At 42.1% G+C, this 26,724-nt stretch overlaps 1 protein-coding gene across 6 annotated transcripts in view; it reads right to left on the reverse strand.

Moving 5' to 3' along the window:
* The window catches only part of PUS7 (pseudouridine synthase 7), a 57,993-nt gene that overhangs the window by 18,337 nt on the left and 12,932 nt on the right, over nucleotides 1-26,724 (reverse strand). For 3 of the 6 annotated variants that reach the window (XM_040472887.1, XM_040472885.1, XM_040472890.1), the window contains exons 3-10: nucleotides 25,887-25,971; nucleotides 25,612-25,713; nucleotides 23,298-23,442; nucleotides 17,474-17,491; nucleotides 15,900-16,011; nucleotides 14,280-14,357; nucleotides 2,657-2,785; nucleotides 1,387-1,512 (exon numbers count right to left, since the gene is read on the reverse strand). In XM_040472887.1, coding sequence (XP_040328821.1) covers nucleotides 1,387-1,512; nucleotides 2,657-2,785; nucleotides 14,280-14,357; nucleotides 15,900-16,011; nucleotides 17,474-17,491; nucleotides 23,298-23,442; nucleotides 25,612-25,713; nucleotides 25,887-25,971 — 795 coding nt within the window. The remainder of the gene's footprint in view (nucleotides 1-1,386; nucleotides 1,513-2,656; nucleotides 2,786-14,279; nucleotides 14,358-15,899; nucleotides 16,012-17,473; nucleotides 17,492-23,297; nucleotides 23,443-25,611; nucleotides 25,714-25,886; nucleotides 25,972-26,724) is intronic. The other 3 variants (XM_040472886.1, XM_040472888.1, XM_040472891.1) reach the window with 3 other exon arrangements.

The following is a 26,724-nucleotide window of genomic DNA, read 5'->3' on the forward strand; positions in this document are numbered from 1 at the left end:
GTAGAGGAATACTACATCACAGATTTTTATCATGTTGTGTTTTTAAAAACACATGAACAGATGCAACTTCGTGTAGTCGGCTGCTGCAACCATGCACTGGAAGTCCAGAAAAGTCCTCTGTTCCTAGGACTATGGAGGAAAACTGGTGAGCTCCAGCAAACCCCAAGCCTAAATTTCACCTTTGCTACAACAGGGGTTTGAAACCCAAGGAAGAATGCAAACTATGTAAGCTCTCACATTACCACCAACTCATAACCTCTACAATCCAAACTCCCATGAGAATGATTACTTTAGTAACACAGTCTACAGGACAGCAGGGCAGCATATACAGGTTTAGGTTTATGAAACCAAGTATTTAGTTATTTTTCAAGTTAATTTACTTACTCATTAAGTAACCTCTACACCCAACATGGGGCTCGAATAACGCCGAGAGTCTAAGTGTTTATTGATGGGATCCCCACCGTACCTTACCCTAGAGGGATTCCCTATTTACTGCCTAAAAGAGAATCAGATTTCTTTTTAATTTTTAAATATTTATTTTTGAGATAGAGTGCAACCAGGGGAGGGGCAGAGAGAGAAGGGGACAGAGGATCTGGAGTGGGCTCTGCGCTGACAGCAGTGAGCCTGATGTGGGCTTGACCTCATGAACAGTGAGATCATGACCTATGCTCAAAGGACTGAGCCACCCAGGCGCCCCAAGAGAATCAGATTTCTTAAAATAAATTCTACCACGCAATTTATATTCTATGCCACTGTCTTTAAAGGTGGGAGAGTGGAGATGTAAGTTTAATAAACTGGGAAGTGCTTGTTAACAGAGATCACAAACTACACCATCTCTGTCAGGCTACTCTGGGTCGGAGTCACCCAACTGCTTATTGTACTGAGCCAAGATTTACCTATAAAAAAAGAAACTAAAAACAGAATCCCCGATGGGAGAAAAACTTACTTTTTGGGTTATACCTTCTGAACACTGATGTATTTTTATTTTTTCCACGTACATGTATTACCTTAAAACACAAAAAAAATTAGAAGGATATTATGGATCAGTTGATGAGATACACTGGCTCATTTGGCCCAGACATGAATAGTTATAAATGACAGCAACAGGGCACCTGGGTGGCTCAGTTGGTTAAGTGTGACTTCAGCTCAGGTCATCATCTCATGGTTTGTAAGTTTGAGTCCTGTGTCGGGCTCTTTGCTGACAGTTCAGAGCCTGGAGCCTGCTTCGGATCCTGTGTTTCCCTCTCTCTCTGCCCCTACCCTACTCACGGTCTCTCTCTCAAAAATAAATAAACATTAAAAAAAATTTAAAAATCACAGCAACAAAAAATCTTTCTTTTTTTATGAGAGCTCTTTCAGACAAAAGTTAAGGAATGAAATACAAACCTTCCAACTTGATATGTGGGGACAGCAGTAGTTCCAAATCTTTGCATTCCATAGTAGTTAATAAATCCAATCTCCTTGAGAGAGTTCATGGCTTGCTGAACTTGTTCATCAGTTCCTGTTATATTTCTGTTAAGGGCCCAAATTTCCCAGAAAAAAATTTAGTCACACATATTCATGGATACATATAAATGATATGGCTTAGCTTCCATGCCTTTCCCCTTTTTATTTTTTTTTTATTTTTTTTTTAAAGCATTTTTTTTTCAACGTTTATTTATTTTTGGGACAGAGAGAGACAGAGCATGAACGGGGGAGGGACAGAGAGAGAGGGAGACACAGAATCGGAAACAGGCTCCAGGCTCCGAGCCATCAGCCCAGAGCCCGACGCGGGGCTCGAACTCACAGACCGTGAGATCGTGACCTGGCTGAAGTCGGATGCTTAACCGACTGCGCCACCCAGGCGCCCCACCTTTCCCCTTTTTAAAAAAAAGGTTTTAGGGCTGCCCTGGGTGGCTCAGTCGGTTAAGCGTCTGACTTCACCTCAGGTCATGATCTCCCGGTTCACAGGTTCAAGTCTGGCATCAGGCTCTATGCTGACAGAGCCTAGAGCCTGCTTCAGATTTTATGTCCCAATCTCTCTCCGCCCCTCCCCCATTCAAACTCTCTGTCACTCAAAAATAAACATTAAAAAAATTTTTTTAAGTTTTACTTAAGTAATCTCTACACCCCACGTGGAGCTCGAACTCATGACTCTGATATCAAGAGTCACATGCTCTTCCTACTGAGCCAGCCAGGTGCTCCTCCCTGCCTTTCCCTTATCCCTGGTAGCCTTCTCTCTACCTCCTGAGGACTCTTTTCTTTTTCTCTTTTCTTTTTTTAAATTGTAAATGGAAGCTCTGCACCCACTAAACAATAGCTCTCCTTTCCCCCTCCTACGCCAGGCCCCAGGTAACCTCTACTCTATTTCTTGTGTCTGTGAGTGCGCCCATCCAGGTACTGCATGTAGGCGGAAGCACAGCCTCTTGATCTTTAAACCCTGTGTTGGAAGCAGACAGCTTCTCTCAGAAGGAAGGGCTGAGTTTTGAGAGGTGAGGGGGCGTTGGCACAAATACTGCAGCAGTACTTGCTCTCCTGGCCCTATGGGGCTCTGCTCTGCCTTCCTTTCCTGCCACACCTGTTAGTGCCAGCTCACCTGGGTTGATCACTGGTGCAAACAGACGTGAGGTGCCCCAGCAAGACCCTCTAGTCTGCATTCCTACCTGCAGTTCTTTACCTGAGGACAACAGTGAAGTGGTTCCCTTGAAGCTCTCCCAATTTCAGAGGGTTTTTCTGATAGCTGAAATTCCCTAGCTTAAAGTTCATCAAGCACTTGTTCAAGTGGGCAAGTCTTTGAGCAGTTATTCTAAAAAATATAAAAAAAAAAAAAAAAAGGAGCACAAAGAGATCATGAAATACTGCCTCACTGAAAAATAGTCCAGGACGCTTGTTACTTGTTCCTACTTGAAACCAGACTACAGCATGCTATGAAGAGTGAAAAAGGCACCCCAGCAGCTAGGGTGAGCGTTACTTTCCATTTTCCTCTGGACTGTTCCTCCAGCAAAATGATACTGGTTCATTCTTATTGGACAGACGTAACCTGGGCCATACTTATATTCATAAAGCCTCAAGTTATTTATAATCAGTAATGGGACAATCACGTAGGCGCAATCTGCTACTTTTTGTGACGGGGGAAGGGTGCGGCAAGGGGATAAGAACAGAGAGCAATCCCATACAACTGCAGAGATTGTTATTAAACATTTTATTTTATTTTATTTATTTATTTATTTTAATTTTTTTTTTTTTCAACGTTTATTTATTTTTGGGACAGAGAGAGACAGAGCATGAATAGGGGAGGGGCAGAGAGAGGGAGACACAGAATCGGAAACAGGCTCCAGGCTCTGAGCCGTCAGCCCAGAGCCTGACGCGGGGCTCGAACTCACGGACTGCGAGATCGTGACCTGGCTGAAGTCGGACACTTAACCGACTGCGCCACCCAGGCGCCCCTGTTATTAAACATTTTAAAGAGTCAGTCCCATTTTCAGAAAAATATTGTAATCTTGCTACAGGAAACTTGGAGAAGTACAAAGAAAGGCAATTTATAGTTTCATTACCTGCAAAAAATGTTAATATCTAACTTTGTAATTCCTCCCATTCTTTTTTTTTTTTTCATTCTTTTCTTTTTCTTTTTTTTAAAGTTTATTTTGAGAGAGACAGGGAGAGAGCAGGGGAGGGGCAGAGAGAGAGAGAGAGAGAGAGAGAATCTGAAGCATGCTTTTTCACTGTAAGTGCTGAGCCTGATGTGGGGCTCAAACCCACAAACCATGAGATCATGACCTGAGCTGAAATCAAGAGTCAGACACTTAACCAACTGAACAACCCAGGTACCCCTCCAGTCTTTTCTTCTTAAACACATGATAGATATAGACAGATAGATAGACAGACAGACAGATACAGATGGAATCTTACCACGAATGTGTACCTTGCTATCATTTAAAAGGTATTAGAAAGTGTTCATGAAAAATCCCTAGGTAGTAATACATGTAGAAAAACAAATAGAGGACTGAAAAACTTTTGTCCTTTCTCCAGCCCTAAACAACTCTCCCCACCAGTAGCCAATGTTAATAGCTTCTCATGTTTCCTTCCAGAAACACTTTCTGTATATAGAAGCATGTAAGTACCTACTGTCTCCTCTCTCTTAAGTATTTTTTGGGAAGCTTTTAACATAAATGTCATATATATGGAAAAATACACAACTCATAAGTGTTCTGCTTGATGAATTTTCACAAAGTAAACACAACCATGTAACTAATACCCAGATCCTCCCTTTTAGAAAACAAATTTCATTACATTGTAAATTGTTCAGCATCTTGCTTTTTTCACTTAAAAATGAATATCTGATGGGGCGCCTGGATGGCTCAGTCGGTTAATCGTCTGACTTTGGCTCAGGTCATGATCTCGTAGCTTGTGGGTCTGAGCCCTGCGTTGAAATCTGCACTGATAGCCTGCTTGGAATGCTCTTTCCTTTTCTCTGCCGCCCCCCCCCCCCGCACGTGCGCGCGCAAAATAAACTTCAAAAAAAACAATGAAAATCCGAGGTTTACTTTATTCACGCAGTACTTCTGAAGCTGCCTCGTTCTTTGGCCAGCGGCACAAGGATGGCTGCTGTCCTACATGGATATTCAATCCTTTACGTGACCAGTCTCCTTTGAAGGGCATTTAAATTGCTACCTATCTTTTGCTATCACACACAATTCTATAGCAAATAACCTTACACATACTTCTTTGTGCATCTATATAGGTACATGACTGGAATAAATCCCTAGATGTGGATTTAAAATTTTAATCCCTATTGCCCTCCAAAAATGTTTTATCGGGGCGCCTGGGTGGCTCAGTCGGTTAAGCGTCCGACTTCAGCTCAGGTCATGATCTCGCGGTCCGTGAGTTCGAGCCCCACGTCGGGCTCTGTGCTGACAGCTCAGAGCCTGGAGCCTGTTTCGGATTCTGTGTCTCCCCCTCTCTCTCTGACCCTCCCCCATTCATGCTCTGTCTCTCTCGGTCTCAAAAATAAATAAACGTTAAAAAAAATTTTTTTTAATTAAAAAAAAAAGTTTTATCAATTTATGTTCACACTATTAATATGTAAGTGCCTGCTGCCTCATCCCTGTGTCTCCTCCCATAGCATATTATAAACCTTTTTGAGCTCTGCCAGTCTGTTAAGAATGGTATTTTATCTTGGTTTTTACCTACATACTTCCTACTGCAAGGAACATTTAAACATTTCTACATATGTTGACTGCGAACTGCCTGTTTGTTCTGTTACCTATTTTTTTAACCTATTTCTAAGATGTGTTTACTTATTTAGAGAGAGCAAGAGCTCAAGCGTGTACATGAACAAGGGGTGGGCAGAGAGGAAAGATACAGAATCTCAAGCAGGGTCCACGCTGTTAGCACAGAGCCTGATGCCGGGCTTGATCTCATGAACCACAAGACCGTGACCTGAGCCAAAATCAAGAGCTAGGACGCTCAACCAAGTAAGTCATCCAGGTGCCGCTGCCACCCGCCCCCACCCCCCCGCCTCTGCCTTTTTTAAACCTATTTTTGATATTATTTTTCTTGCTGTTTTTACATAGTAAGGTAATCTCTTTACCACACGTTTTGCAAATAATATCTCCCATTTCGTGAATTTAAAGTAGTTTATACTTCAGAAAATTTCCTGTTAAATTATAAAAATTCAAATGACAGAAAGTGGCAACAATGTAATGAACCTTATACTTTGCAGGGAGATTGACCAAATGTTAACTTTTCCCAAGATTTACTTTACATCTCTTTCTAGATCTATAAACACCCACACAGTAAATACTTGACTGACCCATGTGAGTTAGTTGCAGACATCACACCTTACTCCTAGAGAGCTGTGTGTGTATCTCCTAGAACAGGCAGTTGCCTGCCTAACCAAGCGGGTCACGCTCAGGAAGCCTAACATGAAATTCCACACTACCAATAAGCAGTCCATATCCAAACTCACTCAATTACCCAGTAACACAATTTCGATTTTTTTTTAAGCTCCTTAAATTCAAGATCTAACCGAGGACCACATACTCCCATTGGGACATCTAGTTATTCGCCATTAAGGTATCTGGATCTGCCCAGCCTTTTGCATTACGTTGGTATCGGGCTTTTAGCAGAATCCAGGCCAGCTGTTTTACACCATGCCTTTACATTTGGATTTGTCTGATTGACGCCTCGTGATTAGACTTAGGTACACATATTACTTAAGTGATACTGTGGCTTTTATGGTGTACCACAGCAAAAGGCAATAATGTTCAGTCTGTCCATCACTGATGGTATAAACTTAATCACTGGGTTATGATGGTACTTGCTAGGTTTTTCTACTGTAATGGGACCTTTCTCTCTTTTCACCCACCATCCATCCATCCATCCATCCACTTAAAAATGTTTATTAGTTTTGAGAGAGAGAGAAAGAAAGAGATCAGCAGGAGACAGGCAGAGAGAGGGGAACAGAGGATTAAAGCGGGCTCTACACTGACAGCAGAGAGCCCGATGTGGGGATCCAACTCAGGAACTGTGAGATCCTGACCTGAACAGAGATGCTTAACCGACTGAACCACCCCAGGCGCCCCTTCCTTTCTTTGTAATTAGTAAACTGAAGGGTGGTATTTTAAAAACTGGGCAACTACCCTGTTCTCCCACAGTCTTGCATCGGCTTGTTCAGGTATCTGAGAATTCGTATTGCCTGAAGTAAATACTACTGGATTGATGTGAGTGTTTTTCTGTACTACCACTCCTGCTTTAGCTGGCATTCTTCCGTAAATAAGGACTATATAGTAAAACTGTAGTTATGTTCATGAATATTTTTTTAGTAGGTCTGGGATTTAAGTCATCCTTAGAAAGAGTATTCCTAGTTGGAGATTATTATTGAAGTACATTAAGTAGAGTACGTTTACAGTTGTTTTCCTAGTAAGAAGGGCACTTCTGTTTTGTTTTGGCTTAGAGTAGTGATTACTTTTTATCATGGCTCATTTAGAGCAGAGTCGGCCTCCATGGGTTCACTAACCCACTAATTTTCACTACTGGGTTTTTACAAGTTTCCACTGGTTGTGGAGAAAAATAGAACTCTGGGCACTGTTGTTCCAGGGGCTGAGGGGGAGCTTCCGTTTCTCACTCCCCAGCCCACCTCTGATGCAAAAAGTGGATGGTTTAGGAAAGAGCAGGATAGGTGATGCTCACTCAGAAGGTTTTGCTGTTCTCGCCACCTGCTTTACACCATGCAGCTCATCGTGCTAAGCAACAAGGAGGTCAAGGGAAGAAAAGGGCAAGCGTTTTTCACATACAGACTGGCAACCAGGTCAGCTGCAGCTCAGTGGCTTGGACTCCACATTTTAAAATAACAGCATCACAAGTGCCTTTTTGATTTATGTCCTTTTAAAAAGGTACATTGTGGGGGCACCTGTGTGGCTCAGTCAGCTAAGCGTCCAACTTTGGCTCAGTTAATGATCTCACAATTCACAGGTTCAGGCTCCGCATTGGGCTCTGTGCTTACAGCTCAAAGCCTGGAGCCTGCTTCGGATTCTGTGTCTCCTTCTTTCTCTGCCCCTCCCCTGCTTGCACTGTCTCTCTCCCTCTCAAAAATAAACAAACATCAAAACACTTTTTTTTAAATAATAAAAATAAATTTTTTAAATGTTTATTTTCGAGAGAAAGAGAAAGAACGGGAGCAGGGGAGGGGCAGAGAGAGAGGGAGATACAGAATCTAGAACAGGCTTCAGGCTCTGACCTCTCAGCACACAGCCTGATGTGGGGCTCAAACTCAAGAACTGTGAGATCATGACCTGAGTTGAAGTCGGACACTCAACCAACTGAGCCACCAAGGTGCCCCAGGGATCTGACTCATGATCCTGACTCAGGTCATGACCTTACCATTTGTGGGATTGAGCCCTGAGTCAGGCTCTGTGCTGACAGTGTGGAACCTGTGTGGGATTCTCTTTGCCCCTCCCGTGCTCTCTCAAACAGAAAATAAACTTTAAAAAAATAAGACAATGGTTTTTCATTTGAAATTGATTTTTAATGTTTATTCATTTTTGAGAGACAGAGCACGAGTGGGAGTAGGGCAGAGAGAGAGAAACACACACATGCAGAATCTGAAGCAGGCTCCAGGCTCTGAGCCATCAGCACAGAGCCCAATGCGGGGCTCAAACCCATGAACTGTGAGATCATGACCTGAGTTAAAGTTGGACAGTCAACCAACTGAGCCACCCAGGAGCCCCTCATTTGAGATTTTCAAATTTTGTCATGTTAAAATATTTTTATATTGTTATGACAACATTCATCTCTACTTTGGTAAAGAGGTTTTTTAAAATTAGAAATAATCTGGAGTGCCTAGGTGTTTTAGTCAGTTAATTGTACAACATGGGCTCAGGTCACGATCTCTTGGTTCACAAGTTCGAGCCCCACGTCAGGCCCTGTGCTGACAGCTCAGAGCCTGGAGCCTGCTTTGGATTCTGTGTCTCCGTCTCTCTCTGCACCTCTCCTGCTTGTGCTGTCTCTGTCTCTCAAAAATAAACATTAAAAAAGAAAATTAGGGGCGCCTGGGTGGCGCAGTCGGTTAAGCGTCCGACTTCAGCCAGGTCACGATCTCGCGGTCCGTGAGTTCGAGCCCCGCGTCAGGCTCTGGGCTGATGGCTCAGAGCCTGGAGCCTGTTTCCGATTCTGTGTCTCCCTCTCTCTCTGCTCCTCCCCCGTTCATGCTCTGTCTCTCTCTGTCCCAAAAATAAATAAACGTTGAAAAAAAAAAAAAAAAAAAAGAAAATTAAAATAAATAAAATAAAATTAGGAATAATCCAATATGCTTGAAAATAATTCATCAATTGAAATTTACTTTTTTACTTAAGATTCCCCAATTTGTGCCATCTGGGTTGTTCACAAGTTCTCAAAATTATAAATAATGCTGCATAGTATATCATTGCACATAAGAAAACAGTTTTAAGTTTTTCTAAATACAGATTTGCTCTGAAAAGATAGCTACTCTGAGAACTACTACAATGAAGAGCGTTTGTGCTTCACTTTGTTGAATAATATACTTTACGCTCTAGACTGGTTTTCAGCACTGGTCCCTGAGCTCATTCCTGCTAGCGGGAGACATGGTCCAGCTGTGGCCTGAAATACAAGAGTTGGAAGTGTGGGTGTGTGTGTCTGAAAGTGGATTCTGGGCCTCGGGCCTGTATAAAAGGCTGAGCTCTGCCCCAAAGTGCCTGGTCTATACACCCAAAGTAGCAGATCGTGGACGCAGCCCCACAAAGGGGTGAACCGTGCCCTGCAGTGTCTGAAGTCCCAGTGTTACATGAAAAATTATTGGGTTTTATCTTATTCCTTAGTTAAAAATATGCTGCTACTGAGTTAAATAAATTGCTTAAAATGCACCTATATAATATCAGCTTGCCATTTCATCTCACAGAATTCTCTTTTTCTTTGCTGAAAATTTCCCTATACTTTCTGAAGACAATCAATTCTTTGATGCATATCAATCAGCTTATTTGTTTCCTAGTTCAATATGTGCAGAAGCAGGCTGACCAAATTTGAGAAAAAAAATCTGTCATTGCCCCATTAACACAAAATGTAGGAAGCTAACCAGAAGTTGGGAAACGGGCAGAGCTCGTACTCCATCCCCTCCCCACCACCAACCCCTTGTCCAACCTGAGAACCACATAGCACAGAGCAGGTCAGGTCCAGCCTTGGACGAGCTGCTCAGAGCAGCTCCATTAGCAAAGGGGCACCAGGCATTGACTGCATACAGAGGGGGACACTGGCGGAACCAACAAGGCATAAATTCATCCAGGAACTATATCCCAAAGAATTCAGGAGGCAGAGGGATTATGATGCACAGAGTGAGGAAGACGAGGACAGAACTCCTCTTTGGTCAGTAACAACTACACAGAAACAAAATAAGTTTTGGCAGCTCTGGGGAGATCCTGGAGGGTACTCTGAGAGAGCCATGGAGGTGCCTGACAGCTCTGTTGTTTTCCCTCTTTTTAAAGCTGAGATAGAATTAACATAACCTAAGATTGGTAATTTTAACTGTTACAAAGTTCAGTGCTCTTAGTATATTCACAATGTTGTGCAACAGTTACGGCTATCTAATCCCAGAGCGTTTCCATGATCCCAAAAAACCCTACACCTACTTACCCCTTTCCCGCTGGCTGTAGCCCCTGGCAAGCACTCACCTACTCTCTGTCTCTACACATTTCCCTGCTGTGGACATTGCATATAAATGTAATCAGATCATATGTGGCCTTTGGTGCCTGACTTCTTTTACTCAGCATCACATTTTAAAGATTCACCCATGCTGTAGTATGAATCAGTACTCCATTCCTTCTTATGGATGCATCACATTCTGTTGCCAATCCCTTTATTTTAAAGTTTTTTAATTCTTTATTTCTTTTTGAGAGAGAGAGAGAGAGAGAGAGAGAGAGGAAGTCACAGAATCCGAAGCAGGCTCCAGGCGCTGAGCTGTCAACACAGAGCCTGATGCAGGGCTCGAACACACGAACCATGAGATCATGACCTGAGCCGAAGTCAGACATTTAACCAACTGAGCCACCCAGGCGCCCCTCTATTGTGTATTCTTGAACATACAACAGACATGTATTTCTGAATCCCACTGGCACAGGAGAAAGCAGGAGCTATACTCGTTCTGAAGGATGGGTATTCCCTGATAAGAGATGAAGTGGTATAGACAGTATCTTCATGATACTGTTCACAGTTGTAATTTTGACGATCTCAGATGGAGCTCTCTGGTTTGTAAATTCATAGTGAATTCTGTGAATAACTTGGGAATACTAAAAATCTCACTCTCAAACATAAGGAGCCAACGTAAGCAACAGGTTGCATATCAGCCCTTATTAACAAAGGCACTGAAACTGGCCCAGGTTCAAAAAGGAGACTGGCAGGAAGAGGCAAGAAAAGAAACAAATCATTCTGAATGAGGCTGTTCCTGCCTGAGATCCTGTGAAAATGACGAGGTGGCTGGAGAGTTACATGAAGCTGAAAAGCAATGCTGCTTACCCCTAGGATTGAGCGATTCAGCAATAATTAAAATGCCTGTGTGGCAGAGAGGGTTTATCCTGTCTACCAGTTCTCACGGGAAAGGCCGCCTGCCTGGCCCCGGGTATCCATTAAGCAAACGAAGGGTGTAGCCTGCATCCGCGAGATAAGTGCTATGTGCTTTCCAAAGGCCAATGCTGAGGTGTCTAATATGGTTTCTTACTAAGTCAACAGGAAGATGATAAAAGCAGCAAAGGGCTATGGAGACAGAGCGCAGTGTGATCAAGTAGGACACCTGGTGGCTGACCAAGAAGAGAGATAAATATCTTCATTCCAAATATTCAAAGATTTCACATCATGTAATGCAATCTAAAAGAAAGAGATGCCATGTTCTGACCCTCAAATTAGCAAATGATTTATTTTATTAAAAAACAATTTTAACATTTATTTATTGTTGAGCGACAGAGTGTGAGTAGGGAAGGGGCAGAGAGAGAGGGAGACACAGAATCTGAAGCAAGTTCCAGGCTCTGGGCTGTCAGCATAGAGCCTGATGTGGGGCTCGAACCCACAAACCGTGAGATCATGACCTGACCTGAAGTCAGATGCTTAACCGACTGAGCCACCCAGACATCCCTGATTTTTTTTTTTTTTTTTTTTAAATCACAAGTTGTGTTAGGGAGGATTCTGGGGAAGCAGAATAGAGGTGGTAAGTTGGTACTGCCTTCCCATAGGGTAATTAGGCCTTGGTATCAAAAACCCAAAACCTGAGTTTCACATTCTCTTTAAGTCAGAATTCCACTGCTAAGTTTATCTTAATGGAGTTTTCACAGATGTGCCCAAGATTTAGCTACCGATATGTCTGTCATGGAATTGCTTATAATAGCAAGAAATGGGAAACAATGTCAACATCCCCAAATAGAGTAACAGTTCATAAATTAGGATTCGCCATATATCTAAATATCTTTTGCTATGTACTAAAAGGGAAAGAGGTGCACCATTTACTGTTCACGAGAACACATTCTATATAAATATTTTGGTTCAAAGGAAAAGAGTCGCTCACAAAAAACACACTGAGCTGTGCACAAGGCAACTAGGAGGAAGGACAATTATGGCTTAACTTTCACTTTCTACCTCATTCTTTCTGTGATGAAAACAAAACTAACTTATTTATTTTTTAAAAGATTTTGTTTTTAAGTCACCTCCACACCCAACATGGGGCTTGAACTCACAACCCTGAGATCAAGAGTTGCATGCTCCACTGACTGCCAGCCAGGCGATGAATTTACTTTTTTTTTTTTTTTTACTTATTTTTTAATTTATGTGAAAAAAATTCACAGAGCCAGCCAGAAAACACAGGAATTGTCTACAATGATATTTTAGCTCCCAAAGGGAAGGCAAGAACCATGGAGGATGGAAAACCTGAGCCCTCAAATCACTGCTGTTCCCCATTTCTGACTAGCCCCCACCGGCCCACTCCCCCTGGAGGCGATTTCAAATCCTCACACTCTTTTCAAGTTCCCCTCCCCACTCCTGCCCCCTCCACTCTCAGCAGAGGACTCCACATTCTATGTGTCATGGGAAGAAAAGGAACAGGCCACCAAGTAGAACTTCTTCAGGTATCTGTGCCGCTCTCTTTCAAACACATCAGCATTTGCACACACAGTAAAGTCACGGAGAGCAGATGTTCTTACTCTACTTTCACTACTACATCCTGCCTCCATCCCAAGGTCAAGGAGGAAAAGGACTGGAAAATGCAGCAGGGTGCAACCGGACACTTAACCCCAACACCACTGCAAGTGAATCCAAACAGTGGGAAAGCAGCGGACTACAGGGGATTGTGGGGCAGAGGAGATGCCACCTCAACTCTATGAAAAGATACGGGAATTACAAATAAATATATGTATTTACTTTAAGCGAGAACAGCAAGTATAAACGACTTTACTTTTCATTACAGCATGATTAACCTGTGGTAAGCTGTACATATTCAAAACGTACACGTTTTATCGTGTGAATAGGCCCAGGAAATCATCGCCACATTCAAGATAATGAACATACACAGAAGTTTCCTCCTGCCCCTTTATTTCTCCCTCCCATCACTCCTTACCTTAGGGGGAGGAGGGGGCATAGACGAAAGCCTAAATTTGTCTGACATCACAGAGCTACAAATACATCTTTTCCCCTTCCTTTCACTAAGCTTGCTGGGTTCAGAGCTCTGTTCTCCCACCCCCCAGGACATTGCAATGGCCCTGATCTCCAGGGTTACCCACCTGCTCCAGTCACAACCCCTACTCCTGCCCCTACACACGATCCCTCTGTTTATTATATCACGGTCAAGTCCAAGATCCTCACCGAGGCCTATGGCCCCTCAGGATCTGGATCCTGCCGTTCCCTTGAGCCTTATTTTTGCTAGCTCCCCAAGACTCAAGTGCCTGCCAGGTACCCCATGTGCTGCGCTCCCCAACTCGCTTTCAGCGTCTTTTCACAAGCTGTTTTCTTGATTCAAACCAGCAACCCCAGACCCTCACGGCCCCAGGAAACTCCAACTTGTCCTTCTAGAATCTGGACCAGTGGTTCTCAACCAAGGCGATTTTGCCCTTTAGGGAACATTTGGCAAAATCTGGACACATTTTTGGTTGTCACAGCTGGGGGGCAGGGGAATGGGTTGGGGGAGAATGCTGCTGGCATCTAGTGGGTAGTGACAAGGGCCACTGCTAAACGTGCACAGGACAGCCCCCAGCAAAGAATTACCCACTTCAAAAGGTGATGGCACAGGCCAAGAAGCCCTGATTAGATGAAAACTCGCACATCCCAATTTCTGTGCAAGCCCTCCCTGGCCTGCCCCCCAAAACAAGCCCCACGCTTTGTTGTCAGGTCTGTCCCAACAACCCCTCATTTATCGCACTGTGTGATAAGTTCTGATTTACTTGTCTGCCTGCTCCATTAAATTATAATTGCTTCTAATGCAGAGACCATCTTTTCATCTGTATATCCCTGGTGTGTAACAAAAGAGCCCATTCACTGTTTTGTAATTAAATTTTAAATAACTCGTATTAATAATGGATGAACAACAGAGAGGAAAGAGAGAAAGAAGCACTTATTCTCCTGGCTCTACCACAAAAATCCTTTAAAAACCACACAAATAATACCTGTTTGCTGTAAAAATGTTACAAAATACAGATAAGGAAAAAAATGTGTTTTTGAATAGACAGAAGCAACCGTTTCAAGGGGGGAGCGGAGGACTCTGGAAGGTGGTGCTAGGGTTTCTGCAGAACGAGTCCCAGTATGTACTCTATACTTACTTGAGAACAGCAATCTCTTGAACGGTTATGGCCCGTTTATCTTTGGTTCCCATGTAGGAGAATATGTTTGGTTTGACTCTGGTAAAACAAAAACAAACATATGAACTTGCACACCATTAGGAAACTGTATTTCTCGTAATTTAAGATTCAAAACAAATATAAGAAAGTAAACACCGCCCAAATAACTCCTTTCTTAGCAGGGCCCAACTTAGAACATTTGTGGTGAGTGAGTAGCATGTCATTCAAAGACTGGCTAGCCAGTAACCACAAAGGAAACAATGCATTTCCTACTGATCGTGGGCTGTTCATTAGATCACACACCTGTGAAGGTAAAAAGAAACTCATTTCTGACAACATACCACTCTGAAAATTTTACATCTTCAGTTTTTAAAAAGTTAATAATAATGTGAAGTTTCCAAAAACACATGCTATTTCTTTGCATTAAGAAAGCCAAATGCTAAAATAGGGATAGGAATAGTTTTGATGTAAAAGTGTAAGTAACTACGTTAACTAAGAAGTATTCTACAGAAACCGTTCCACATGAGAAGGAAAACCACAGGAAAAATTTCTTGAACTCTGTGCACTCCCCAACTGCAGATCTCAGAGGAACTCCCTCCCCAGTGGTCTATTCTCCCAGGCTCAGGTACAGACAGGTACCACTGACTCTCTCCCAGACAGCTAACAACTGGAGTAAAATAAAATGTTACTTATAGAGTACTGCATCCTACAAGCTGAATGATCTTTTCCCCCAAATCCATATGTGGAAGCCCTGACCCCCACTACCTTAGAACAGTAACTGTATTTGGAGATAGGGCCTTTCAAGTGGGGGTTAAGTTAAAATGAGGCCAGTTTAGGGTGGGCCTTCCGAGCTGACTGGTGTTCTAAAAAGAAGGGAAAATTTGACCACATAGACGCCAGGGACACATGCACACAGAGGGAAGACCATGGCAGGACACGGAGAGCCGGTGGCCATCTGTAGGCCAAGAAGAGGCCTCAGAAAAAAAACAAGTCTTGGGACTTCTAGTCTCCAGAGCTGTGAGAAAATATGTTTGTTACTTAAGCCACCAGTCTGTGATATTTTGTTATGGCAGCCACAGCAAACTATCACACTGTGTACCATGTTTAAACTGGGTTTACTATATATCAGAAAGTAAATTTCCATTGCACACAGATTTGCTGCGGTGTCTGTGTCCATGATGGAAGAAAAATTCTTCGGCACCAGGCCCATCCTCAGAGACTCCATCTCTGCTATATTTGCACTCCTATGAGAAAATCTGACTGGTCTCAGGTTTTCAATCTAGTCAATCTCCAAGAATTAAGAGTTTACAGTCTAGTAAAGCAAATCCCGGCAAACACATTGAAGCATGGGCTTCCGGGGAGCAGGTTAATTTTTACTTTCAGCTGGACAGACTGGTAACTCTCAGCTCTACGTGAACTACTCACTTAAAGAATTTCCACCTCAGATCATTGGCAATAAGCAAGGAGGTTAGAAGAATTCACCTACTATCTAAGGAAACTATAATTGGGAGACACATTTGCTATCCATTTGCCTGTTTTCCCACTCCTTTTTCATTAGCATGCAAAGAGGATTTTGTATGGGCACAAGAACAAGATACTAACCGTAAATATTTAGACAGTACGTTAATAGCATCCATGGTGTCTTTGTTTTCCTTGTAGAGTACAAAGTGGCAGTAACTTCCCCTAGATTTTGGCCAAGAATGTTTTCTTGGATCTTAAAAACAAAAAAATTAAATGTTATATATACCATAATAAAAGCGATCTAAGTTTTTTCTTATGAAACCTACAAGCTCATTTTTCACCAAAGAACCTCTGAGTGAGAAATCAGATCTAGTCTGACAAGAAATACAGGTTAAATGGTTACAGTTGTGCAGACTATAGGAATTATACTTCCTGTGACTGGGTACGCAACATTGTCCATATTTACAATCAAAAGCTGAAATGCAGGTGTGATAAATGAGTGAGACTAAACAGCGGTCCTCACACAGAGAAACAGAGAGGTCCACTGTTCCCCCGATGGCTTCTAGGTGGGTACTGGCCTTCTAGAACACACACAGTCCAGAGGGAAACAGCACTCCAGTTGGCATCTATACACCTTGCTTTGTATCCTCGGCCAGGTGTTCACACACCCCGGCTGGACGCCTCCACAGGGACGGGGATAAAGTTTGTGAAAGTTGCCACAGTGATGGGTTTGAATTTTCCAAAGGCTACTTCGGTCACAAAAGTTTAGTTAATACTAGTTGGTTTACAAATGTTTACCTGACAGAGCAAGCAGCTGCCATTCAAAACAAAATGGGTCATTATTCTTGGGGAAAAGGAAACTAAAAATTAAGCCAAGTTAAACGTTAACTTCTGAACTACAGTTAGTTTGATTGTTCAACTTTCTGAACACTGGCAAATCTGTCCAGACTTCGGAGAACTTTTAAAAGTATTTTTTTAAACCAACATTTTAACTATACTGTAATGTAGAGACAGATTTTTTAAAAAATACTAGGATTTAAACTTTGATTTTGAAAAATCAACGTATTTGGGAGAAAATATGTAAGCCACAATCACACTTTCAGACGCTGTACAATAAGACTCATGGGTCTGGAGCAACACACAGCTGCCACTGTTACTTGAACACATCTAATTCACTTGATTTCTGTAGCTCCATGAAAGAACAACTGTGGAAAAATACTTCATACAATCCTTAAGAGTTGTCTTCTCTTAAAAATGTTCCCTTGTCTTTGTCCCTAAAATAATCCTTTAGCATGAACTCATGAATCCTTCTTCTTCACAGAGATAAGAAACTCCTGGCACTGAAGTTGCTAAGACACCTGGCTTTGTCAAGGCAAAAAGCATTCTCGATAGGCCAGTGATTTATGCTACAATGTAAAGAACAAATGAACCAATAAATCATCTCGGAAAACTGCCACAGCACGTATGCTGGGCGATTGGCTTTTCCTTTCTGATAAATATGAACGTGAGTCTTTTCTGTCTTGGAGAAAAAAAGTATTTCTTTGGCTCTTGGTGTGAATTCCTCACAACTCATCCTCAGAAGATTGTGAATAAGAGTATTATTTTTGGCTTTCCTTCCAGCTCACTACAGTGAAATAAAACTGTCTATACTTAGCACTTGGGAGAAAAATCATTGGCATTTCATTTTATCTACATGAAACACCAACCGCTCTTACCTGCTGCAGTTCTGACCTCTGTCCAAATGCACAGCATAAAGAGCACAAGAGAGCAATGTTTAATTCAGAATAACGTTAAAGTGCTTAAGAGGTGAACATGCAAATGATCGCATGGACAGGTTACCGAGGACTGCTACGGCACCTGCTAGTCATGTGGTGGGTTAACAGCCATTCAGACACGAACAATGGAATGTCTCAGAGGCACATGGTGAACGAGGAGAAAACTCACCTACAGGGACAAGCCTCCCTGTCTCAACCTCCTCACCTCCTCACAATGACATGTCAGTGCGTCCTCAAAGTTGCATGGGTACACTGTCTGTACCCGAGGGATGTAGCAAAAGGTTTAAGACTGAATACAATATACCATACACCTGAAACTAATATTACATTCTTATGTCAACACACTGCAATTTAAATAAGAACTTAAAAAAAGACTGAATACAAAATGCTTCCACATTTAGAGACTTGTTTTCACAGAGTACTACCTAAGATTATTTTTAAGATTACCTAAGTAATTACTGCTTTGTGTTTTTCTGGGTTTTATGAGTTTCCTGCAGTCAGGTACAACAACGTTACTTGAAAAAAATCATTACCGAAACAGTTCTCCAGAACTGATAAATTAAAAGGGATTTGAGATGACTTAAGAGACTTTTCTATTGAATGAAATGTTCGGAACTTGTTTCTATCATTATTTGACAAGTAATCTGTATGTAAAAGACATTTTTGAGACAGGGAAAAACTGAACGTGCCCTGAGTATTAGATATTAAGAAATTATTGTTCCTTATGTTGGATGTGATACTGGTATGGGGTTTTAGGCCTTAGCTGCTAAATACATACTGAAATACTGATAAGTGAAATGAAGTGCTATGTAGAATTTTCTTTAAAACACTCCACAAGAAAAAATAAGTGGGAGGGGAAGATCAAAGAAAAACAACAGAATGCCAGTCCTGAAGATGGGTGATGGGGGTACAGTGGTTCTATACTACTTTGTGCACCCGTCTGAAAATGTCCGTAATAAAAAGTTAGCAAAAACTTGTGATAAAAATTGATGAAGTGCAAGCTATACTTTCCCTTAATGACCCCTTCAGAGCATTCACAAACAACTATAATGGTGAGAAATAAATGAAGCCACAAGGTGAAAAAGCTAAACGCTATTACACCTTGAGGGAGACCATGACAACTGAGTATGAGTTTTGGCTCACACACATGCATCTTTTATTAGCAAAACCAAGCACTGAGCATGCATACAATTATCTCCTCTGTCTAAAGCAGATACAAAGGTTCTTTTTCTAAGTGTACTCAGGATACAAAATAGCAAGCATATGTATTAATTAACTGGGAATATTTTGAATAACAGAAAAAGCAACGAGTCTCAACTTATTTTGAGCAATTTGACTTTCTCAACTCTGAATCCTTAGAACTCTAAGTAGGATATGAGTAGCTTTGTAATTGAAGAGAATTTAAAATAACTTTGAGACTTTTTTTCAAGACATTCTGATTTAAAATGTGAATGCAAAAAATTCTCAGGCTGAGATCACTGGAAGCAACCTTCTGATGGTCTGATACAGCAGCATCAGTACAGCAGAAATAGAAACCAACAGCAGAAGAAACCATATCCAGGAAGATTCATGTACTGAGCTGAGATCCTCATGAATAAGGAAGGAAAAAATGTAGTTTGAGAAAGATGACCGTATGGGGTAGCCTGCAGAACATTCTTTCCTCCTTATTCGAGGCCATTTCCACGACTGCACCCCTGCTCACTGACCTTGCCAGCACCCTCAGGACCCTGCTCCACCCACTACTACTCTCCTAACATAATTTCTGCCTGCCCACTCCCCCCTGGCTCTTTCCCTTCAGGATACCAATATGCCCACAGCTCTTCCATTTTAAAAGTCAAACCTGGGTGCTTGGGTGGCTCAGTCGGTAAGCATCTGACTTCGGCTCAGGTAATGATCTCACTCACAGTTCATGAGTTCAAGTCCTGCATCAGGTGAGCACAAGTCCCGCCTCTCTCTCTCTCTCTCTCTCTCTCTCTCTCTGCCCTTCATGGGATTCTCTCTCTCTGCCCTCGCTCACTTGCGCCCTCTCTCAAAAAAAAAAAAAAAAAGTCAAACCGATGCCTCCCTTTCAACCATGATGCTTTCCTTTCTTCTTTTCCTTACAGCCTTTTAAAAAATTATGTATATATATATATATGTAATCTCTGCACCCAACGTGGGGCTCAAACTCACAACCCCAAGATCGGGAGCTGCACACTCCTCTGACTGAGCCAGACAGGTGTCTCTCTTTACAGCTTATTTTATTTAAAAAAAAAAAAAAAGTTTTTAAAGTTTATTTTTGAGAGAGAGACAGAGCACGACAGAGGAGGGGCAGAGAGGGAGGGAGACAGAATCCAAAGCAGGTTCCAGGCTCTGAGTTGTCAGCACAGAGCCAGAAGAGGGGCTCGAACCCATAAGCCACAAGATCATGACCTGAGCTGAAGTCAGACACTTAACCAACTGAGCCACCGAGGAGCCCCTGCTGATAGTTTATTTTAAAAAGCAGTCTGGGGGCGCCTGGGTGACTCAGTCAGTTAAGTGTCCAATTCTTGGTTTTAGCTCAGGTCATGATCTCACAATTCACAAGTTCAAGCCCCACATCGGGCTCCATGCTGAACTCAGAGTCTGTTTGGGATTCTCCCTCTCCTTATCTCTGCCCCTCCCCTGCTCATGCACGCTCTCTCAAAATAAATAAGTAAATTTTAAAAAATAAATAAAAATAAAAAGCAATCTGTATTTATTGCCTTCTATCCCAACCCACTATGTAACCTGGTTTCCAATCTTACTCCACTAGAGCTGCTACGGTCAACGCACCAATGATTTCTATGTTGCTAAAAACCAATGGATATATTTCAGAAGTCTTATCTCACTGAACCCATCCATAATATTTTCCACTGCTCATCACTTTGGTTATTGGCAGTCACTCTTCTTGGGGATTCCATAACACCAGACTCCCAGACAGTTTCCTTTTTATCTGTCTGGCTCTTCCTCCCGCTGGTCTCTGTGGATTCCCTGATCCAGTATCCCTGCTGGGAACCATTCATTTCCTTAAGTATGGAGAACCTCTATATATCATGCAGCGGATTTTTCCTTTTTCTTTTACTTAAGTCTTTGAAAAGAAGTTCTTAGAGGCATCTGGAATATATACTATGCTTCTCAAAATATAAATTAATTTACCTGATTAATGATTTATAATAATTATACTTTCAGAAAAATACCATAAGTATGCTTTGGTAGGCGAATCAAACTATGCTTAGATAGGGCCCTATCTATCTGACTGGATTAACAAACAAAATAACATCTGAGTTAAAACAGCTGGTAATTTGTAGTGTTTGGGCACCATGATTTAGAATCCACCATGCCCATGTTTTAGGATGCATGGCTCTAGATGAGAAGAGTTTAGGTAAGAATATTGCAAATCTGCCAGATAATGCATGTAACAATTTATATCAGGGTGTGGTAGGAAAGGAGTGCTAAAAACACTATAAACTTATCTTTGCAATGAAGCTTTAAAAGCTAATTCATTCAGGGGCACCTGGGTGGCTCAGTCCATTAAGCATCCAACCCCCGATTTTGGTTCAGGTCATGACCTCATGAACCTCAAGCCCCACATTGGGATTCTCCCTCTCCTTCTCTCTCTGCCCCTCCTCTGTTAGCACTCTCTCAAAATAAAAAAATAAATTTATAAAAATAAGTAAAAGGTAATCGTTCAAATGCTAGGCAAGGCAGCCCAGGAAGACAAGCTGTCATTGGCGCTGGATTCTGTCTACAGAAGCAAGAACAGTCTCTGGATCCTAGCTCTCTCTACTTTTCTAATGGTATTTAACTAACAAGGTACTCTCGCTCGGAGGGAGCTAGAGCTGCAAGAGGTGAACGCAGGCTCTCCAGTGCCTGGGTCTAGGAGGGGGTGGGAGACGACAGTTCAGACATCTAGTCTATCTTTGACCAAATGCCACATCTCGAGCCCAAAAGGTTTAGATCTCTTTGCAAGTGACGATCCAATGTGACCTGGTTTTGTGATTCTTTTTAAACTGGGAAATTCATATTTTACTGAAGATGTGTAAGGGCAATGGAGAAGGGTGGTTTGCGTCATACATGCTCAGCAGCTCACCTGAAAAATCTGAAGGAAATTTTTTTCTTTGGGAAAGAAAAAAGGTGGGTGTGGCATAAGCTTAGAGAATGTGGATACAGACAAAACGTGAGAGGTCTGGCACCAGTCACTTGAGGGGAAAGGGTGGGAAAACTGAAAGGCCACCATGACCTGCAAATGCCCTAACATCCCTCCCTGCCGATCACAAAGGCTGGCATCTTCTAAGAAACAAAGATCATTTCCAAGAAGCAGGAGTCTGCAGAGCAAGAGTTTGCCTTTTCTTCTCGCCTTTGAAAGAGGGTGGCTGACCGATGGGGACTGCCTTTCTACAAGGGGCATTTCCCTAGCAGCCGTTCTCAGCCTGGGCTCCTTGAGACAATTAAGACTGAATGCTGCAGTAGTTAAGTCACCCTCTCTCCTCCACATCTAGAATAGTTACTAGGTATCTGCCAAGCTTGGGAGAATGCAAAAAGAGTCACTCGAATCATTCTCCATGGGGTTTAATTCTGCTGAAGAACCCTGGCTGGAAGAAAGCATGCTAAGGTACTATCTTATACTGTGACTCAGACATCAGAGAAACACACAGTAGCCAAGCCATTTGTCTGTGGTTTGAGAGGTAATTAGCAACCTGTGCCCTCAGTTGTTCCGGAACACATCATGTCATTTTCTTTTTGGTATCTCCGGGGAAGTGACCTCCAATGTCCACCTTCTCTTCCCCAGCTGCTCAAGATTTCTGATTCCTGTGTCACTATCCAGACTGACCGAATTGACTACATAGTTTTTGCAGGCACAGCTAACTAAACTTCTCTCTGCTCCCATTTTTTATACCCTCCTCCATTTCACTAAAATCATACTTATAAACAATTAAGGCTTCATCCATTCACAGCATTAGCCTGAGAGAATACTCACAAAGCACTAACCGCACGAAGTCTTTTGTTATGCAGTCTTGGAATTCCTCTAACAAATTTATCTAGAAACGACTCTTTACTAATAGAAGCCATCATTGGTAGGAAATGAGGGTGATGAACTATCTTTTTCCCATTCTAATTTTCATTAGAATTATGTCTGCTGATTTGGCAGAAAAATTCTTCTTAAGATTATATGCAAGCATATATGGCTGTAGAAATTCTTTTAGAGCATAAATATCAAAGAAATTCACTGACAACACACCCATTTCAAATGAATCATATACAACGAAAGATGAGCTTGGGTGGAGGGCTGCTTTGCCATGTATTCCATGTTTTTTATGTGTGAGTGAAGAAGAGACTCAGGGTTGTAAAGCAACAGCTCTTGCAATGTGCCACAGGGACTTTTTGTTCATCTGAAAGCTTTCTCTCCTCCATTAAGAATATAGAATGAGCAACGTCCTTCCATTTTCTTCTTGAATTGCCGCTGAGCCCACTCTGCTCTTCAGGGAACATATCAAATTGCTACGACTATCTCTCAGGCACCACTGTAAATGTAGCAAATCTTCACTCACATAAGAGACCTAATGCCCCTAACCAGACAGTCTGCAGGATGGTGCTGGCATCTGAAGTGATATTATTCACCTTCTTTGAAGGAATGACATGATCGATATCCTTTTCTGCATAACAGCAAAGTAGCCCTTGAACACGAACAGGCAAGGAACACGAGAAGCAGGATGCCACCCGTGACCAACAGACAGATGAAATGCCACGTCATGCACACACTTACTTGCCAGAGCCTTTTTTCCAGCTGCATGGTAGGCTACAATATATTTCTTCCCCTCTCTATCCTCTGTTTTTGTCTCTAATCCTGGAAACAGAGATTTAATCGCTTGATGGATGATGGTTCTTTTCTCTTTGGTGTCCTCAATAACCTATTAAAAACAAATCATGCTACTACTGATTGAAGAAACATTAAATGGGGAAACAACACTAATGAAGTAGTAAAATCACTAGTCAGGTTATCAGCTATGCAAAGTAACAGAGGTACATGGGTATGATTTCAACAATCCTTTTTTTTTTAATTATTTTTTAACATTTATTTATTTTTGAGAGATACACACAGAGTGCAAGGTGGGGAGGGCTGAGAGAGAAAGGGAGACACAGAATCCGAAGTAGGCTCCAGGCTCCGAGCAGTCAGCACAGAGCCCGATGCTGGGCTTGAACTCACGAACCAAGAGATCATGACCTGAGCCGAAGTCGGACGCTTAACCGACTGAGCCACCCAGGCACCCCTTCAACAATCTTTTAGAGCTTCATAATACCGCACATCTTAAGAGCCTGTTTATGAGGCATGACTCTCTAACAGGCACTATACCAGGAACTTCAGAGTCACTGTCTTAGTTAATCCTTATCATCTCCCTACCATGCTACTAGTATACCCACTTGGAGATCAGGAAAACGAGGTTAAGAGAAGGACCTAAGGTCATACAGCTGGAGGGCAGCAGAGCCACGTGTACAGTCCAGGTTGTGACTCCAGAGCCACCCATCACAGATACCCCTGCTCAGGGACTCTGCTGGGCGAACACCTCAGGGCTCACAGATGGAAATGGAGGCAAGCCGTGCCTTTCAGGATATCAGAAACTCAACTCCCTTGAATAGTCCAATCTACACTGCCTCACAATGAATCCTATTCCATACTGGATTATTTTATAATGGTGTTCTCATATATTTGTTTGTAATAAAAAAAAAAAAATCAACATCAAAAAATGTAAACTTATTATGTAAGGAACTGTTGCTCAATTTTTGAATGTGTCTCACACTAAGAAATACATTTCACATCTGGAGTCAACAGTCAGAAATATATACATGCACCTGCCTTACTAAAAATCTAGAGGGGTACTGGGGTGGCGCAGTCATTAAGCATCTGACTCTTCATTCTGGCTCAGGTCATGATCTCACGGTTCACGAGTTTGAGCCCTGAATCAGGCTACGTGCTGACAGCACAGAGCCTGCTTCAGATCCTCTCTTTGCCCCTCCCCTGCTCATGCTCTCGATCTCAAAATAATACATTTTTTAAAAATTTAAAAAACCTTACAAAATATTTATCCTTAATGCATATAATACACTGTTATTTTCTATTTAATTTATTGCACTTAAACAAATGTCGGGGGACACCTGGATGGCTCAGTTAGTTAAGCATGTGACTCTCGATGTCGCCTCAGGTCATGATTTCACAGTTGGTGGGACTGAACCACCCTCAGTCGCTTCTAATTTCACCTGTTTCTGCACCTGTTTAAGTTTCTACAAGATTTAAAATTACAAACATGGCTCACATAATTCTACTGGACATCACTGAGAAGAATAAAATTTTCCTAACAAAAGCTTTTGAAAAAACATCTACTAGCCCATTTAGTAGCTGAGCTCTCCTTTTCTTCAATAGCAGAAGCTGAGTCAAGTTGAGCAAAGAAATGTTCCCTTACTTCTTTCCCAACTCCTCTCCCTCCACGACCCACTTGACAGCCAGAGGCTGCTGGAGGGAGAGCCAGGGCCAGGGCCTATTAGGCCACACATCTGTTAGATGGTGGCAGTCCTTTGGCTACAGACACTGTGACAGAATAGTCACTTTGTGGTCTGAACAACACATTTCTTTCTTTCTTTTTTTTTTTTTTAAATATTTATTTTTGAGAGAGAAAAAGAGAGACAGACAGACAGTCAAAGAATCTGAAGCAGGCTCCAGGCTCTGAGCTGTTGGCACAGAGTCCGACACGGGGCTTGAACTCATGGACCGCAAGATCATGACCTGAGCTGAAGTTGCACACTTAACTGACTGAGCCACCCAGATGCCCCGTGGAACAACGCATTTCTTTGCTGACTTGTGGTCATATAAAATTTTCTTACGACGTAACATTTTTTTGCTATAGTATGTCTGGATACTGGTTATTTGCCACTGATCAAAACATTTTTAGGGTAATGCTGTTTTACATCAAATAGGGCAAAGTCATCATTTCGTCAACTACTGTAATTTTTCTAATAGATGCTTATAGACTTTACCCAAAAAGAAGCAATGAAAATCCTGAAATGTATGTTTTTGTGCTATTTACCTCGATGGCAACACTAGTTTCCTTATTTTTAAAAAGCTGGAGCTCTTCTAAACGCTGCTTTTCTTCAGCTGTCAAAACCGTAAATACATCTTCCGTTGGATCCTTGAAAATAATGAAACTCCCAGTGAGTCACACACAGAACTCAAAGCTGTTACAGCTCTATAGTTCTGGATCTCTCGGAAATGCTAAGTCAATGCTGTTAGAGTTCTATAGTTCTGGATCTCTCGGAAGTGCTATTTTATAGGGAAAGTGGCTTGTCGGAGAGCTGCTCTCACCTCCTCATCCACGGGGACAGACAAGTCATCCAAATGGCTGATGCGTCCGTCTTTTCCTATTTCATGAACAACAAAGTCGGAGTATCTGATGAAAAGAAAACACAAACTTTCAAAGCATTAACATTTTGCTTCTGATTAATTTTAGGAGGAAGTTTATCAACATTAAGCTTCAAGGTTATATGAAAATTTTTTTTAATTTTGGGGTTTTTTTTTGAGACAGCATACTTGCGAGCAGGGGAGGGGGCAGATGGGGGTAGGGGGGAGAGGTAGAGGGAAGGTGGGGAGAGAGAGAGAGAGAGAAAGAGAGAGAGAGAATTGCTACGTGGAGCTTGACCCCACAACCCTGGGATCATGACCTGAACTGAAACCAAGGGTCAGATGCTTAAGTGACTAAGCCATCCAGAGCCCCAAAACAGGAATTTTTTTTTTTTTTAATTCTTCATTACTAAGTTCATGTGCAGTTTTTTTTTTTTCTGGTTTCTTAAAGAATGCTATGCCACAGCTTGCATTCTTCACACAGAACGTAAAGACCCTCTGAGCTTTAGGATATTCTTTCAGAGAAATGCATAAATCAAAGCTTATTACCCTATTGATTATATAAACAGTCCATACTAAAGTGAATCATAAACTATGGCATGGTTAATTGAATCAGAACCCCGTTGGGGAGCCTGGGTGACTCAGTCAAGTCAGTTGAAAAGCAGACTTTGGCTCAGGTCATAATCTCAAGGTTCGTGAGTTCAAGCCTGGTGCTTTGCGCTGACAGTACAGGGTTGCTTTGGATTATCTGCCCACCCTCTCCATGCCCCTCCCCCCCAATATAAACATTAAAAAAATATAT

This window comes from Herpailurus yagouaroundi, unplaced genomic scaffold (genome assembly GCF_014898765.1).
Source record: "Herpailurus yagouaroundi ecotype Mexico unplaced genomic scaffold, PumYag 100, whole genome shotgun sequence".
Classification (NCBI taxonomy): domain Eukaryota; kingdom Metazoa; phylum Chordata; class Mammalia; order Carnivora; family Felidae; genus Herpailurus; species Herpailurus yagouaroundi.